Source organism: Abramis brama (genome assembly GCF_963993115.1).
Source record: "Abramis brama genome assembly, chromosome: 25".
NCBI classification, from domain to species: Eukaryota; Metazoa; Chordata; class Actinopteri; order Cypriniformes; family Leuciscidae; genus Abramis; species Abramis brama.
The window spans coordinates 18,371,972-18,389,014 of record NC_139987.1 but is presented as its reverse complement, the minus strand read 5'-3'; the positions used below and the strand labels follow the sequence as shown (position 1 = coordinate 18,389,014).

General features: G+C 38.2%; 2 protein-coding genes across 3 annotated transcripts; one reads left to right on the top strand and one right to left on the bottom strand.

Annotated features, from left to right (window-relative positions):
* Nucleotides 1-1,461: 1,461 nt before the first annotated feature.
* sertm1 (serine rich and transmembrane domain containing 1) lies at nt 1,462-7,561 on the bottom strand. Its single transcript, XM_084104966.1, has 2 exons — nt 7,425-7,561; nt 1,462-1,952 (listed from the first exon to the last, which is right to left on the bottom strand). Exon 2 carries the CDS (start codon nt 1,931-1,933, stop codon nt 1,604-1,606), a length of 330 nt encoding a protein of 109 aa, XP_083961092.1. The 5' UTR covers nt 1,934-1,952; nt 7,425-7,561; the 3' UTR covers nt 1,462-1,603.
* A 6,801-nt stretch (nt 7,562-14,362) lies between these two features.
* On the top strand, nt 14,363-17,028 carry ccna1 (cyclin A1). 2 transcript variants are annotated; one of them, XM_084105632.1, is made up of 9 exons: nt 14,363-14,436; nt 14,522-14,685; nt 14,797-14,965; nt 15,196-15,314; nt 15,553-15,776; nt 15,844-16,048; nt 16,130-16,243; nt 16,405-16,538; nt 16,609-17,028. In XM_084105632.1, the coding sequence occupies exons 2-9, from the start codon at nt 14,533-14,535 to the stop codon at nt 16,658-16,660; spliced, it is 1,170 nt and encodes a 389-aa protein (XP_083961758.1). In that variant the 5' UTR covers nt 14,363-14,436; nt 14,522-14,532; the 3' UTR covers nt 16,661-17,028. The 2 variants fall into 2 exon arrangements, with proteins under 2 accessions (XP_083961758.1, XP_083961759.1); XM_084105633.1 differs by having other exon boundaries at nt 14,386-14,436; nt 14,525-14,685.
* The last annotated feature ends 15 nt before the right edge of the window (nt 17,029-17,043 follow it).

Genomic DNA, 17,043 nt, shown 5'->3' with positions numbered 1-17,043 from the left:
CTGTGTTGGATCTCAGTTTGGGTGTTGTATTGTATTGCAGATTGATTTTTTTATATTGTATGCATCGTCCATTGCAAATAGTATCTATTAGTTCAAATACATCAAATTGTTCTATTGTGTTTTACATGAAAGCCCCTTTCCGCCACATAAGAAAAAAAAAAAAAAAAAGCAAATAATGACATGAAAACTTGATTTTGTTTTTAATCATAATTGATTTTTATTGACAACTTTTTAATGTAACAGTTATGACTTTGTCTCAGTTCTGACTGTCAGTTTCAACATTTTATCTCATAATTATTACAGTATCTTATAATTTTTACTTTTATGTCATAATTATAAATTTTCCAAAGCATGATTTTTTTTTTTCTCAAGGTTCAAGGTATTTTATTGTCATTGTGTGCATGTTGACACATGAGAACAAAATATGTAGGCTACTCAGGACCAGCGTAATAAAAAAATGAAAAAAGATAAATAATACATACAATAAAGTTAAAAAATAGTTTAATAGACTACATTTAGAAATAACTTAGTAAACTAAAAATACCTGAAGAGTAAAACCTATTTAATAAATAACTAAGCAGCAAGTTTTTAAAAGCAGTGCATCAAATTCACGTATAAAGCAGAGCATCATTATAACAAGGCAAAATGAATAAGGAGAGATCAGTCACTAAGGCAGGGAATTCATAAGTCTCACAGCCTCTATAGTAAATGCAAATAGTATTCTTATGTGACATGGGGTTCCATAGTTTTATTCTGTTCTGTTTTGCTCTAAAAAAGCCAATATAACAAAAAAACAATAGTTTGCTTTTAAAAAATTAAGACAAAGTATTTGGACATTTTCTGGTTATCAAACATAAGTGGACCCTGTCCATTAGTGTGACCTGTGTGAACTTGAGTGAAACTGGCTTCATAAAAATCACTATAAGTTGGTTAAAAGTGCATACAAAAGTGAAGATCTATTTTTGCTATATTTTATTAATTTATAATGCAATGACATTTATTTGTAAGAGTGCAGTTTCCAACTAGCAGCATCATTTTTATCAAGCTAATATAATAATTTAAAATATATTTTTATTACACTGTTTTTAATGCATTTTAACTAATGATTTTTCTGTTCTGTAACTTTTTTGCATGGTGAATGAAAGACATGTTTCTTATGCATATTTTATGAGCAAATCAGATTTTATTCAAGCCTTCCAAGAGATGACATGTTGTATTCTATATATTATAAAGGATATAATACTTATGTAAGTGTAATCATATTGTCAAATATATATATGAGAGACAGTATGGCAGCTTTTCTATTTACAGTTCATTATGTATGTTAACATTTTTCCAAAATTGAAATACAAGGCCTTTATGACAATGCTTCAGTTCAGTCCATCTGGAGATCTTCTGTGGGTCTCAATTTTTACACAGTTGTTTTATACTGTTGACAGAATTATTTCATGCAAAACCTCAACTTAATAATGAAACTGATAATGAAATTGATAATAATGATAAATGTTTAATTATACAACAAATTTACCTCTAAAATATCTCTACATTTCTAGTTTATCAGTACATTCAGACGTGTGTGTGATCCTTCTGTCTCTCTCTGCTGTCAGGACAGCGAGGACACCGTGGATCTCTGTGAGGAAACACTGCAGATCTCCATGTTAGTGAAGGAGCTCCCGGCCTCACTGCTGCATTCTGGGTATGAAGAACTAGAGGATATGATGTTTTTCAGCCTGTGGAGAGCAATGATCAACAGGGTAAGCAGGAAAAGCAGCAAGCTGAGGAAGATGGAGACGTAGATGTACACATTGGCAGTTCGTCCATATGAAGCAGCGGCCGCCCCGGTAGAAACAGACGTAGGGCTGAACCTCAGGAAACTCTCGCTGTTTACTCCCGTACCATTCATCTCCTCCACCGACCCATCCATCCCAGACATATCTGATGGATTTGGGAATCTGTTGGGAAGATAGGATAGATAAGGATAGATCAACTATTATTAAAAACCTCAGGGGTTAGGATTGTGTGAACATATGATCATACAGAAGATATTTGAAAGTATTACTGGACACATTAATGTTGTTCCATTGTAATCATAATAGTTAATATAGGTAATTGTAATTAATTATTTTTTTAATCATTTTATTATATTATATTATATTATTATATAATTTGAATAAATACTGAACATTTATTTTAATATTGTTTTTGAGAATATCTTACAGCCGTCAAACTTTTTTTTTCCAAGACATTTTTCAAAGTGCAACAGTGCACAATCTGTTGTCTTACACTTCCTTTTATTTTTCTAACAGGCCAGTCATATTTAATGAGTTGAGCCACCAGAGTTCACTGACTAGTTCCTTTTCTGACCTCTGTCTTTGATGAATGTTGAATTTTTACTGTTCAGAAAAAAAACAACAACAACCAGAACACTTAAATACTTCAGATTGAATGTGAAGAGGATGATAATCACATTTAATTATGCTTTTTGTATCCAGGCAACCTGCATATCAGTGGGCTCATAAGCTGGTGCAGCTTGTTGTTAGGCCATCGCCGGTCCATTAGGACTTTGGGGTTAGTCACACTGGCTCAGTGGTGCACACAGAAGGTCAGTCTGTTGTTTACACAGCCTTCGTACTCACACCTCATGAATAATAGATTGAGAGGTGCCCGAGCAGGAAAATGTCACAGAGTTTCCAAATTTAAAGAGAACAACCTGCCAAATCATTTGTTTGACAGGCTGTCGGTATCAACAGTGGGGTTTTACAAAGCTGGTTTATTTGTGGTCTAAATCTGATCTATAATTGGAAGCTTACAAACAAACATTCAGCATTGAGCATAAAGTCTTTCATATTTATAAGCTCATATGACAGACAGCGTTGCATGATTCACATTTAGTTCCTCCCCTGAGACGAGCACAATTTAGTGGAGGTCACCTCAGCTGTGCGAGAATCCTTTTCATATCAGTGCATTAGTGTGTAAATGAGCTGCAAATGAGCTGTCACCATCTGATGTGACTTTTTATTATGTGTTTTTTCACATTCATAGTTCTTAATCATTGGATGATTCAAGAATATGATAAATGCATTCTTTTTTTATCGACACTTGAATGTGGGTAAGTTTCATTCAAAAAAGTTTTTGAGAGAAAATCAAGTTTTTGTTAAAGACTACAGCGTACATGTGCTTTTTTTTTTGCTTGTTTCTGCTCCTAATTTGCCTGTGTTGATCCAGAGATTCTTTACTCTTTCAGAAGATGCGTAGTAGCGTAACGGTAAGCCAGGAAATTCCATCAATGGCTGGGAGGCATAGTCAAATAAATGACAGAAAACACTTGCTTCACGTTCTATTCGGGAGTTGTTGCCCATGCTTGTTTAGATATTGTGGCATCTGACCATTATTCGAATTTGCTCAACGTGCTGTCGGATTATGAGCCGTCTGGGGACCGATTGTGTGTGTGTTCTTTCCACCGCAACAGCACAGTCGCTTGTTTTTGGTAAGTTTGTTTTTATTTTATTTTGCTTACTGTTACTGTATGGTGTCAGTTACCTCACGGTTCTATCCGGAGGCGTGTCACCGTGCTGTTGACTCGCTTTTTTGAGCGAATTTTGTGTTTTTGACGCTTTTTTGCATTTTACTTTGTCTTGTACTATCTGCCCAATGATCTTAACCGTGGGTGTTGGTCGAATTTGGAGACCAGCTCCTCATGGTTGTATCCAGTGGGTTTCTAATTATCACAGTTCAGATGGCGTATCACTCAATTTCTATTGCCTTCCCACTGAATTGCAAGCTCTGTCCTAATGAGCTTCTTCCTGACAATAGGCATGATCTCTGCCCATCATGCCTGGGTGTTCAGCATCTGAAGGAAGCACTTACGGACCCATGCCCGCATAGTAGCGGGACTGGACCACAACCAGGATGCTAGTGTTTTGCAATCAGATCTGACTTTGCAGCAGAGAGCTCAAAAGTGCCACGCCTCAGCAGCTGCTGGTTTAAGAAAAAATCTAGTGTTAGTGGTAGTCATTTGGCTATGCACCTGTTATCAAGGAAAGTTGCTTGCCTTTCTTTAGACATGAAGCGTCACTTGCAAAACCTCCAACCAGCAGACTCAGTTCTTATTGCTGCTGTGGCTTCCAAAGAGGACGCTCACTCACAATCATCTAGCGAAGAGCCTACCTGACACCCTATACTCCACATAGCTGCTCCACCTTGATGCTATGCCTGCATGTGCTTCCGACACACATTTCCAGGATCATCTTCCCACTAAAGTTTCTGAGCTGCAGGACAAGCCAGTGGGATCTACGGTAGCTGGTGGTTCTGGTGAGGGCTCTCTTCATTCTTCAGGGACTGCTCCACCCCTGGTGGATGACACATTGGAAGTGCTTCGGATGGCAGTGACCCATCTTGGTCTTGATGATTGCCCTACACATACTCTTCAGTTTATGGCCAAAAGACATTCCAAGACTGCTCGCACTCTGGCTTCAATGGCAGAAGCTGAATCCATTGGAGTGTACCTGAAGTCAAACAGCCGGTTGCTGCACTGGTGGTGTCACTAGATGAAGCACTGTGGGGTAACGTCCAATGACCTAGTGCTCATTGTGGCTCATAGATTCCTTTCTGAAGAAAGCGTATGAGTCAGCTGACTACATCACTCGGCTGAGAACACTGTCTGCCAACTAATTTTTGCTGCTTCCAACTCTTTGGAGTCTGCAAAGGTTGATCCCTCTGTCCCATGTTTTTTGCAGACAGCCTTACTGGCTATGGGGCACGTGACAGAGAACTGGGCTCTCTCACGGCAACGCTCTTGACTGCTCGCTTACAGGTATGGCCAGATTGCCGGAGGATTGTAAAAAGACCTTGAGGGATCTACCCATCGTTCCTGGACATCTTTTTGGTCCCGATGATCTGAGGTGTTGAAAAGACTCATGAAGATGTCTGCGACCACTCAGCAGCTAACACAGGTGCAGCGTACCCCAAATTTTAGAATGCCAACAGCACCTGCTCATCGGCGTTACATGCCTGTACAACCATGTTTTCAACATGACTGACTTCAGGGCCAGCAGAGATTTCCGAGTTCTGGTGATTTTGATGATGCATCGTCTCCATTGTAGTCCAGCCCCCCGCCGTTCTCCAGAGGGGTCCATGTCAGTGTCCCCCCACAACTTCAATAGGCCGAAACTTCAAGACCTGAGATACTAGGGCTGGTGGTCGGACGTTTTACAACAAATCATCTGAGTTGCTGGGAGAGCACAGTGTTAGACCCTTGAATCTTGGCTACATTGCGCAACGGTTGTCGATGGATCACATCAACCTTTGGGAGATGTGTGCATTTTTTCTGGCCTTAAGACATTTCCTTCCGGGTCTGGCGGGCTGCCACGTGCTTGTACATTCGGACAACATGTCAACGGTTTTCAGTCTGAACCACCAGGGGGGCACAAAGTCGGAGAGCTTTTTGCGGCTCACTCACAATATCCTCATCTGGTCACTTCCATGGTTTGCATCACAAAGGGCTGCCTATCTGCCAGAGGTAGTCAATCAGGCTGCAGATGCTCTGTCCAGGAATTGAATCAGGGTGAGTGGAGGCTCCAGCCGAATGTATTTCAGGACATTTGGCAGGAGTTCGGTATGGCGGAAGTAGATCTCTTTGCTTTAGAAAACACGACTCACTGCCCATTGTGGTTTGCCCAGATGGAAGCGTCCAGTCCATTGGGGCAGGACGCACTGTCACACAATTGGCCAGATTGTCTTCTGAATGCTTTTCCTCCGATTCCTCTGTTATGGGAGACACTTCACAGGATTGCTCAGGGCAGACACAGGGTACTTCTATCTAAGCAGAGGCTGTCATGATGGGTTGTTGAGGTTATTGCTTTGACCTATAATAAGGCTGAAACGAGTCGTCATCAATTCCATTCTCACTTCCGGTTATATACTTACATAACAATGTAATAAATTTCCATAATCCCAGCCTATGGTCTTCATTAGCTGCCACTGAACAACATCTACTTTGATCCGCCCTAAAACACTGTAGTTGTCTCTTAGACTGGAAGAGTTTGGTTCGTCAAGAAGACTGTTTTCTGCGCTGCAAATCTACTTTGCGTGCACTTCTAAAGGATGAGGACTTGCTCTAGAATTGATATGGAAACACAGATGCCATCGTTCATATCACTGTGTATCGAACATTGAGGAAGCCTCCGAAGCTGAAATTCAGATTTTTCCGTTTCCGACACGTACTGTAAGTGATATACCAATCACAACAGACTGTGCCATCTGACCAGTCGGAAAGGGGGGGATTAGAGAGACAGAATCTTCGAACAAACCGTTTTCAGACTCTTTGAGAAATTAGGTGATGTGCACTGTATATTATGAGAAAATTAAAGTGATTTTGGATGCATGTAAACCTATTGTAGGAGACCTCCAAAACAAAATTAGGAACCTTTAAACTTGCATAATAAGGGCACTTTAATTGACCAAATGAGACCTTTTTGTAAAGTGTTACCATATTAATTTAAAGAGTTGCAATTTTGCAAATCCCTGTAACATTTCTCACGGTGTTCAGAATTTGTTTTTGAGAACCCTAAAAATTGTACACATATGCTGGACAAAACAAGTGAAGTATTTTTAGGCTGCGGTTCAGCTCACAACACTAAAACTTGCTATTTGTTTGTCCGCTGGCATATTTCAGTCCCCTAAGCTTCATTGTGTGAGACGACAGTCGTCTGAGCCACATCAAGCCCTGAGAGCCTGTGGTTAGAGTCTCATAAAGAGTCATGATTTATGACCACTTACTTTTTTCTGAGTTGTGAGATGAATTCGTCTGCAGAAGCAAATGCTAGAAGACATGCAGCAACAAAGGGGAATCACACTTATTTTCCTGGACATTTTCTTCAGTCAACTTTAAAGTTCCCCTCAGCTTTTCAATTTATGAGTGAGATGTGAATCCCTGCGGCAATATAAATCATTCAATCCCTCTTGTGGTTTGCCTGCAATTTCAGGAGAAGTTCAGCGGGTCATTTCAATGTGCGGCTCTAATCTCTGTTTATGGATTTCTGTTTAGGGAAGCTTGTGGAAGGAGAATTTGGCTATTAAGAAAATGACTCAAAACATAAAGCACCACAGAGGATGTCAATGAACGAGGGGAGCGGGGGATGGCGAAACAGAGAGGGATTTAGAAAAAAACATTTGCACTGACTGGAATGACTGATGACTATCCATTGTGACTTACCACAGGCAGATTTATCTTTTTAAATCACTTACTGTACGATTACATAAGATCATTTCAATTAAGCACATTTTAATGACACATTTAAGTCAGTTTGAATATCAAATACTCCATGGCATCACAGACACTTGAGTTTTTTGACATTCAAATTGAAAATAACTTCAACTTTTATCTTTTTTCTGATTAATGAACATTGACAAGGAGATATTCTGACCTTTCTGATGCAAAGAAGAGTCGTCGGCACTAAATCACACAGCTGTCTGTCGCGCTCATCTCTTGGTCCTGGAGTGAATTCCTTATGGGATTCCTTAAGCTATAACACACGCTGAAATAGATGCCACTCGTGTTTGCACTGAGAGTGAGAGGAAGCAGCGTATCTGAATGCGCTCGGTCTGGTGGGCTGATTCTCAACAGTGGGCTGGATATCGACTGTCCAGCTGTTGTACTCTGAATCCCCCTCCCTCTCCGCTTCATTCCTATCATCTCTCTCCCTTTCTTGCCCCCCTCTCATCTCATTGACGTCTCCTCGGTTTCTTTAGCAGCTGATTTATGTTTCAATTAAAGACGAAAAAGATGTCTCGCTTAACTCATAAAAGATGGTACGATCGTTCTCACTTTAATTGGTGTAATTGAGATTTGATGATCTCAGTGATATTACTCAGCTCAGCCTCTTACACTACATGACAGGCTTCTGACTTGTCTTCTTCCATGGTGTCGTGCTCAGTCATTCATATCTGACAGAGCTAATCACCGTTCTCATCAGCATCATGAGCCAAGAGGCCTCTTGTAGACGTCTTTGTGGCGTTACTCTCAGATGTAATGAACACTCAATGAGACCTTTAGCCAGGCGATATCACGCTCATATATTGTATGAAAGGGCTGTTCTGCTTTGTGAATTAAACGTGAGGGATTTTGTTGAATTTATAAATGATTTAGTCGAGCCTAATCTTAAAAATAAAGCTTCTAAATAGGGCTTTTAACACTATGTCATAGAAGAATGTAACATGTAACAAGGAAACTACAAAATAAAGTGTTACCATTGTAAAGTGTTACACATTTTAAAAATCTAAAAAACTTGTTTTGTCTTTGTTAAAATCTCTTTGTTATCTCCTCAGTAACTGAATTTGTGACGTGCCGGTCTGTCTGTCTACAGAGAGTCTGGCGCAGGCTGGCATATGGATGGGGCTTTGGATGCAAGCAGTGGGGCAGAGCTATGCATGTCAATAGGACAGAGGCGTCATGCCTCCTGGGAAGGTCTTATATCTTCTGCTCTGTGCACTAAAGACACGCAACACAGATTATGGATCCGCGCAAAGCAAAGACTCTCTGGAACAGCTCGCTTTTGCTATTGTTTAGTGAATCATAAATGGGAATTTTGTTTCGGTAATTACAAAAGCTTGTGTTCTTAAGGCTCAGTGATTGTCACTGATTCATCTTGAACCAGTAGAAAACTCTCTATTCCTCTTAAAGGGACAGTTCGCTCATCTCAGTCCCCCCCCCCCCCAAAAATAAAAATAAAAAAAATAATCTGTCATCATTTACTCACTCTCATGTTATTCCAAACCTGTCGTTCAACTGTTTTTGTCAAGTCAAGTCAATCTTTATTTGTATAGCGCTATATTGTTTCAAAGCAGCTTCACAGAGATAAACAGGAAAATAACGATCAGTTATCGTTCATCAAAAATAAGACAATTTCTAATTCTGCTTTAAAGCAGCTCAAAATAGACAATAGTGTCATTATTCAACTCAAGTCATTATTGAGTTAAGTGTTGATTCAGTTAAGTTCAATAACTGTTTAAAATTCATCAATTATGAAATGAGTTCAGTTCAGCTGCAGCTCTACACAAGACAGTAATGTAGTTATTTAATTTGAATCAATGCTGATTCAATTTAGTTCAATATCAGTGTTGATGTTTCAAAATTCAATTATAAAACAAAGTCGAATCGGCTATAAAGCAGCTCTGCAGAAAACACTGGTCTCATTCTCCAGCTCAATTTAGTTCAAGTTTGTTCTCATCCAATTATTTTTGCCCATGCAAAGAAGGTCAATGGAGTCTAATACATTGGTCCTCACTGACTTTCACAGTGCATTGTAAGAACACTGAATGAAATTTACTGTAAAAAAAAATGTCAGCATTTTAGGTTTAATGGATTGAACTTACATTTACAGTAACACAACATATTTCATTAACTGATATAATGTTAATATACCAACCTACTGAAGATTTAAAATCTGTTTTGTACCTTTATAATACACTGACAACCACTATAAAACAGAGGTGGTAATGAGAAAGCCACATGTAAAATCAAAGCTCATCACAAGTAGCTTTTCCACAAGCTAGGGAGATAAAAACTAATATATAGTAAGTACACACAGTGTCATGCACACAAATACAAAACACTATCATGGTAAAACACATGTCATAAAAATAATGCAATAAACATTAATTTAAAAACATAAGATGCAACATAAAACCCTAATGTACAAAAATAAAAAGTCATCGAGCATCACACAGATAATACTGGGAATGTCAATGTACGTTTTTCACTGCAAATGATCGAACCTGTTCTTTTGAAATGTCCCGTTAAATTTATATTACAGCTTTTCACAGTATATAGTAAAGGAACTTACCAAGTAACAGGTTTTTACAGCCTTTTACCATTAAAATATGATAATTTTTTACAGTGTATGGCAAAAACATTTGCCAATTTTTCTAAAACTTCTTTTATGTTCAACAGAAGAGAGAAAGGGGTTGGAACAACATGAGGGTGAGTAAATGATGACAGAATGTTAATGTTTGGCTTTTTAACATTCATCTGAGTATTCGCTCGCCTCATGAAATGTGCAAGGACGGGAGTTAGAGGGTAATATCTGCCTCTAGACATATATTGGCGGCGCTCCACTGCAGTTTAGATGCCCACTGGGGATTGTGGGTACCCTTCCTGAGTCCTGCTGTGCCTGTCCTGTCTTCTGGGTCTTTATAATTGCTCCAGCTAATGCCAGCGCTGAGGCACATGAGTGAATGCTGTTGGATTTTGATAAGAACAGTGCCTTGGCGGATTTTTCCTCTAATCCATAAAACTGTAAAAATCGGAGAAGGTTTGTTATTCCCCTGATACAAGCGATTCAGCCCAGCTTTGGTGCATCTGTTCCCATTGCACGCAAGTGTAGTTCGAATGTTAACTCATGGCATTCGACGGCAAGGCCGCCTGAAGCGTTTTTGATTAGACCGTGTGCTAACTTCAGGAGGAAAGGGTCGAATTGATAATGAATCATCCCCTCACCCCCGGTTTGCTCTACTGGTTTGGACAAGAATGGCATGTTTGAAGAACCTTTGTGGCAGACAACGGCAATGTGTCAATCAGGATTATCCTGTGGAATAGTCTATAGGCACTATGGGGAGGTTTACACAGTGGAGCATGTCAGAGGAACGCTCTCTCTTTCTATTTCCCGTTTTCTCTCTCAACTGAGATGATGCTCTTTGCATAGTAATCCAAGTCTCAGAGGTCTCTGTGTTGCTCAGACAGTATCACCTTTGAGTGGACTAACTTCATACAGGCGCATACATGCTAAGGTAATTCACATTCATTGACAGATATGGATTAAAACTATAAGTTATAAGTTCCAATTGAATTTAATTAAAAACTTAATTTAAGTGACTTAAATGGGTCTTTTTATTAGAGAAGATGTAGAGTTATAAAACATTCAATAGAGAAATGTATCATTTTCAACATTTATAAACTAAGATTTTGAAACAAAAAGACTAAAAATAGCAGTAATTATATGTTCCTATTTAATTTGATTTATTTTACACGTTCAGGAATTTACATTTATGGATATATACAGTAGTGGCCAAAGGTTGTGCCCGAAAAAATTTTTTTAATGACCCTACAAGTTCGATTTAAACCATCAAAAATGTTAATGTTTTTAAATATTTGAAATATGAAGGAAGAATAAAACACTAAACTTGGTTAAGGTATTTATCTGACTAAATTATTTGGCAAAAAAGGCAAACTACAGCTACAGGTTTTATATGGGAAAAAAAATGCATGGATGAGCTCAAGCATACATTAACAACAACATAATATTTTGTTGGTTCTCTTTTGTTTTTGCATGTGTTCATAAATTCTTTGTAAGACAGCCTGGCCAAAAATGATGTCTGCACAATTTGGCATGTTTCATTGCCTTATCACAAATAAAACAGTTGACTCCAAGCACAACTACGTAATATTACAAAATCTTTAACAAATGTTTAATTTTTTTAATAAAGGATGAAGGCCGGACATCACTTTTGGCCACTACTGTGGATAAAAGACTAAAAATAGCAATAGTTAAATCAGATTTAATTTAATTTAAAAATGAATTAACATTAATTAAGAGTGATATTCAGAGAGAAAAAAAATGTATGAGGTTTTTGAAAGAAAGAAAGAAGGGAGGATGCTTGACAGATATCTTGAGGAAAAACATTACACAACCTGGCAGCCACAACACTAAAAGACCTGAAAATAGTGATTTCTCCTAGAAGTTGTATATCTAAAAAAAAAATGCTTATTTAATCACTTATTTGTTTCTTTACACTACATTCGTGCAGACAACTTTAACCAAAGCAACAAGCACCATGCCAGTTGAGCAACAAGAATATGTTAATCTCCATTATATCTGCCTGCAGACTTTTGGCACCACAGGAACATTTGGTTTTAGCTGTGAACTGGCATCAACATTTCACAGCATATATACGAGAACTGGAAATGTATCGCTATAACTCAGCTGTCGGTGGGCTGTCAGATGCAATACATCAAGATAATAAAATGGCAGGGATCCAATTCAATCTGCTTTGCAGCATGCAGAACACTTCTGAAATTTACAGTCAAACTTCAGAAAATGTCCAAACAGAAGTTATCAGATGAATCACTTCTTAGGATGATTCCTTTCACAAACGCTGATTTTTGGCTAACACACATCAGAACCCCAAGTTACATCCGTCAGTACCGTGAGTGTTCATGGGCTACTGCATTCTCGGAATATTTTAGTGTTGATGTCATGTGTTTACTTGAGTGGGAAAAGAATCCTTCTGAAGTTTATATCCTCCTGAACTATAAGCACGAACCTAATCTCCAGCTCTGGGTTTGCTGTTTGTTTATACACACATCACCAGATTTAAATCTCAGCATCTCTTGCTCTGTTGCACAGTTTACCCTGGGTGTCAGCACTCTGTTATTGTTGAAATTTCTCTCTCTGCAAGACAAGGACAAAACAACAGCGCTAGGGATGGAAAGGAAGAATTCATCAGTTCCAGGCAGAGCCTGTTTCCCAGAATAAACTCAACAATTGACAGCCATGTCGAGAGAGAAATAGGTCATCTTATTCTCTGTAGGCCTCAAATGACTGTAGACATTCAACCTGTAACTACTTTATATATTTTCACTTGCAATGCAGAGTAAGCAGTTCTCCTCAGAGATAAAGGTTTACATTTGCAATAAATTCTCTGCTTGTGTTTGTTCTCAGAACAGGTCCGGTGGGTTTTGAATGCTTCTTTTCATGTGATCTTGTAATGAGATATTTGTGCTTGAGATATTGAATTGAGCCCTGCTGTATTTTATTGTAATGAGTTCTTTAATTGGATTTCTAGAGGCTTTGTATAGTGACACCTGCAGAGACTTGCATTTCTCAAAAGGTCCCTGGTCAAGGCTCATGCAGTGAATTGTTCAGTCTTACATCACATATTCAGAGCGATCTTCGCAGGAGTCAGACTTAAATGAAAGCCCACGCTGCATGGTGTAAACATCCCCAATAGCGAGAAATGTGAAGCACATCTACAGCATTTCTCAGCTTTGAATCTGGGTTGTTAAGAAATATCAAGCAGTGACAGCTGTGTCCTGCAGTGAGAAACTGCTACTTCCCAAAAACATACATACACATACACACACACATTATATATATATATATATATATATATATATATATATATATATATATATATATATATATATATATATATATATATATATATATATATATATTATAGCTATTATGAAAGATATATATATATAACACACATATATTTACAAACTTTTATGTTAGATATGATTAATTGATTTGACATAACTTTTTATATATATAGAACACACACACACACACACACACACACACACACACACACATATATATATATATATATATATATATATATGTTTACAAACTTTTATGATAGATGCAATTAATCACGATTAATCAATTTGACATAACTAGTTTTATATATATATATATATATATATAGGCCTATAACACACACACACACACATATATATATATATATATATATATATATATGTATACAAACCTTTATGATAGATGCGATTAATCACATTTAATCGATTTGACAGTCACAGTTATATATAGGCTAGTGAACAAAAAACTTACAGCACATTCAATATACACCTTGTTATGTATAAATGAGTGTTTCTTCAACTTTTGCCGCTTTAATGTCACAGGGATTGATTTTTGTTAAAATGGATTTCTACTTTTTTTCTACTTTCCTTGTAACTTTTTGCCATGCTTTCATCCTTTTTTTTTTTTTTTTTTTTTGGCTATGTAAGCTATAGATTTTTTTTACATTTTTTTTAAACTTTCTTTCTTAAACTTAGGCCCTAAATATCAGAATTGAATACAATATTTTATTTTCCATCATTTCCAATCAAGCTGTGATTTCGTCAAATTATGCAAAAACATGATATTTTTACTGTGTGTATTTAAATAGAATAAAATAACCTACTAGAGCAAGACAAAAATGACCACAACAACATAAAGTTATCAAACATCTATTTTTTTATGATATGGAAATGTTCATAGCTAGAGAAAATGTGATTTCATCTTAAAGTTCATTGTGACAATAATTCAAACCTGTGTATAAATTCTTCACGTCGAAAAACGTTTGTGTTATTTGTCAACTGCGCATCATTGAACAGCCAAGAAACGCGTTTCCATGGTTACGTTGCCATGTGACGAATCCTCATGAAGATGCGAGTTTAATTAGCTTTTATTTGTAACACCTGGGGAAAGCAGCGGATCTAAATTAAGCCAAATGTTTTAACTAACCACATGTCGATTGGTCATGAATATCGACATGCACGTATAAAGGGGTTAGAGAGACAGTCACAATCAAAATACTGTGGTCCATTAACTGAGATTTTATTGGTTCTTTAAGAGTTTGACGCGGTGGTAAAAGGTTGGTTTCGACCGGTTTAGTTTTTAATTCTTTGTTTCAAAAAGTTGTTTAGAATTTGAAGTGTTGAATGGACTCTTCTTTTCAGAAGTGATAAAAATGGCTTCCCGTGGCTTCGCTCCTCTTTCCAGTCGTCAGGAAAACACGATAGGCCACGGAAGAGCGGATGGCCTGCGCGCTCACAAACCCGGCCAAAGGCTTGTACTCGGTGTTTTGACAGAGAATGATCAGCATAATCGAGTATTTGGCCAGGTTAGTGTCAAGGGTTTACATTTCTTACTCCAAAAGTGCAAGAAAGTGACGTTGGTTGTGGTGTTTTTGTGACGTTGGTTGTGTTTTTTTTTTTTTTTTTTTTTTTTAAAGATTTCATCCAAATATGAGTCCGCTCTTCATGCTGCATCTGCTCATGACGTCAACACAAACAGTGCTACACTTGGTGATGACGTGCTTGAGTCAGCTGAACGATCCACCTCATTCTTGATTCCTTCAGAGCTTCTCCTAGTAGATGATGTTATCCATGATCTTGGCTCAGGTATGCTGCAAGATGACAGTCTAGAAAAGTGTGACGATCACGATTATGAAACTTTATTGTTTTTAATGTATATTTTGCATAGTCCCTTAAAGCAGTGACTTGTTTGTAGTCACAGCTATAACAGTATATCATGCAATATTTATAATACTGAACCCAAGAGACGTTTCTTACTATTGGTTCCAATGCAGATCCTTATGGATATGGTTAAACTATACTTCCTAAATATTTAGGGTCTTGCATGGATGCTTCTATGTGTTCATTGTCTGAGGAGGTGGCTGCTTCATCTGAGGATGTCTTGTGTGTTCCTGAGTATGCTGAGGACATCCACAGATACCTGCGTGAATGCGAAGTTTGTATATTTACTTTTATCTGTGACCGGTTGCATAAACTGTTTAGAGTAGTCTTAAATTAATCTCCTAATTTTTCTTGGAACTGGTCATAACTTATTGGTCTAATTCCAACTGGAAAAGCTTGATTACCCATTGTTAACTGCAAGTTGGTTAAACTAGTTCTTAAGACCGTCTTAACATAGTTGCTAAGTTTATGCAACTGGCCCCTGTATCTGTCTAATGCACTTCGTTTCTCAGGTTAAATACAGGCCGAAGCCCAGCTATATGAGAAGGCAGCCGGACATAACCAACTGTATGAGAATCATCCTTGTCGACTGGCTGGTTGAAGTTGGCGAGGAATACAAGCTGTGCTCTGAGACTCTCTACCTGGCTGTTAATTACCTGGACCGCTTCCTTTCATGCATGTCTGTCCTGAGAGGGAAATTGCAGCTTGTGGGAACCGCTGCTATACTCCTGGCTGCGTAAGTGATGAGCTATTATCTTTAAGTGTTCCCTAGAGACGTAACTGCATGGCCTGTTTCTGATTAGGAAATACGAGGAGGTGTATCCTCCCGAAGTGGATGAGTTTGTGTACATCACGGATGATACCTACACGAAACAACAGCTGCTTCGGATGGAGCAGCACTTGCTCCGAGTGCTCGCTTTTGACATGACTGTACCCACTGTGCACCAGTTTTTGATGCAGTACACTCTGGAGGAGCAGATCTGTGCCAGGACCGTCAACCTTGCTTTGGTGAGGGGAGGGGGGGTATTTTGTAAGGGTTTTTTTCCTTCCTAAATTGGATATTGATTATCTTTTCTCCCTGTCCCATAGTATCTTTCAGAGTTGAGCCTGCTTGAAGTGGATCCCTTTGTGCAGTATCTACCTTCCAAGACTGCTGCAGCTGCATATTGTCTGGCCAACTACACTCTAAATGGGGCTCTGTGGGTGAGTCTAGCCTTTTTAATGGTTACCCTGATTTATTCAGACAAACTAAAAGTCTTCATGATTAAACCACTATAGGTGAGGTGATTTGTATTTTTATTAACCCCCAAATGACTCAAATTGTGTGCAATGTCTAAACTAATAAAATGTCTTTTTTCTGACAGCCTGAGAACCTGTATGCCTTCACTGGTTACTCACTGGGAGTGATCAGCCCATGTCTGAAGGAGCTTCACAAGCTCCATCTAGGGGCTGCAAGTCGCCCTCAACAGGCTATCCAAGAGAAGTACAAGAGCTCAAAGTGAGTGGGCATTTGTAACATGGCTGTCTTCATTTTTGACCTAGCCCTAATGACTAATCCTGTCTTTCAGAAATTGTGGCGTGTCCCTTATTGAGCCCGTGGAGTCTCTGCCTTTCCCTTGATGTTTTGGTGACCGCATGAATTCCTTGGCCCACAAATGAACTGCAGCGCTTAAGTCTCTTGTAAATATTGAATGAAATTGAATTTTAAATGTTTTTTTAAGACTTTTTAAAACGTGATTTTTATCATAGGTTGCTTAATACTATAATGTAATCAAAGTTGTGACTTGTTTCTCTGTAAATCCAACATTATGTTGGTCTGAAGACTATACGCTCCCACTTCTGTAAAGATTTGAGATGAACGAATGGTTTTGTACCACTTTGTCTACCTTTCCTCCCTTAGGGTCTCTTTACTGGTATACTGTTTTACTTGTATACTACATGCAATATCATGTACTCCATACTGTATTTCAATAAACGCTACAAGTTGCAGTGCTGCTTCCATG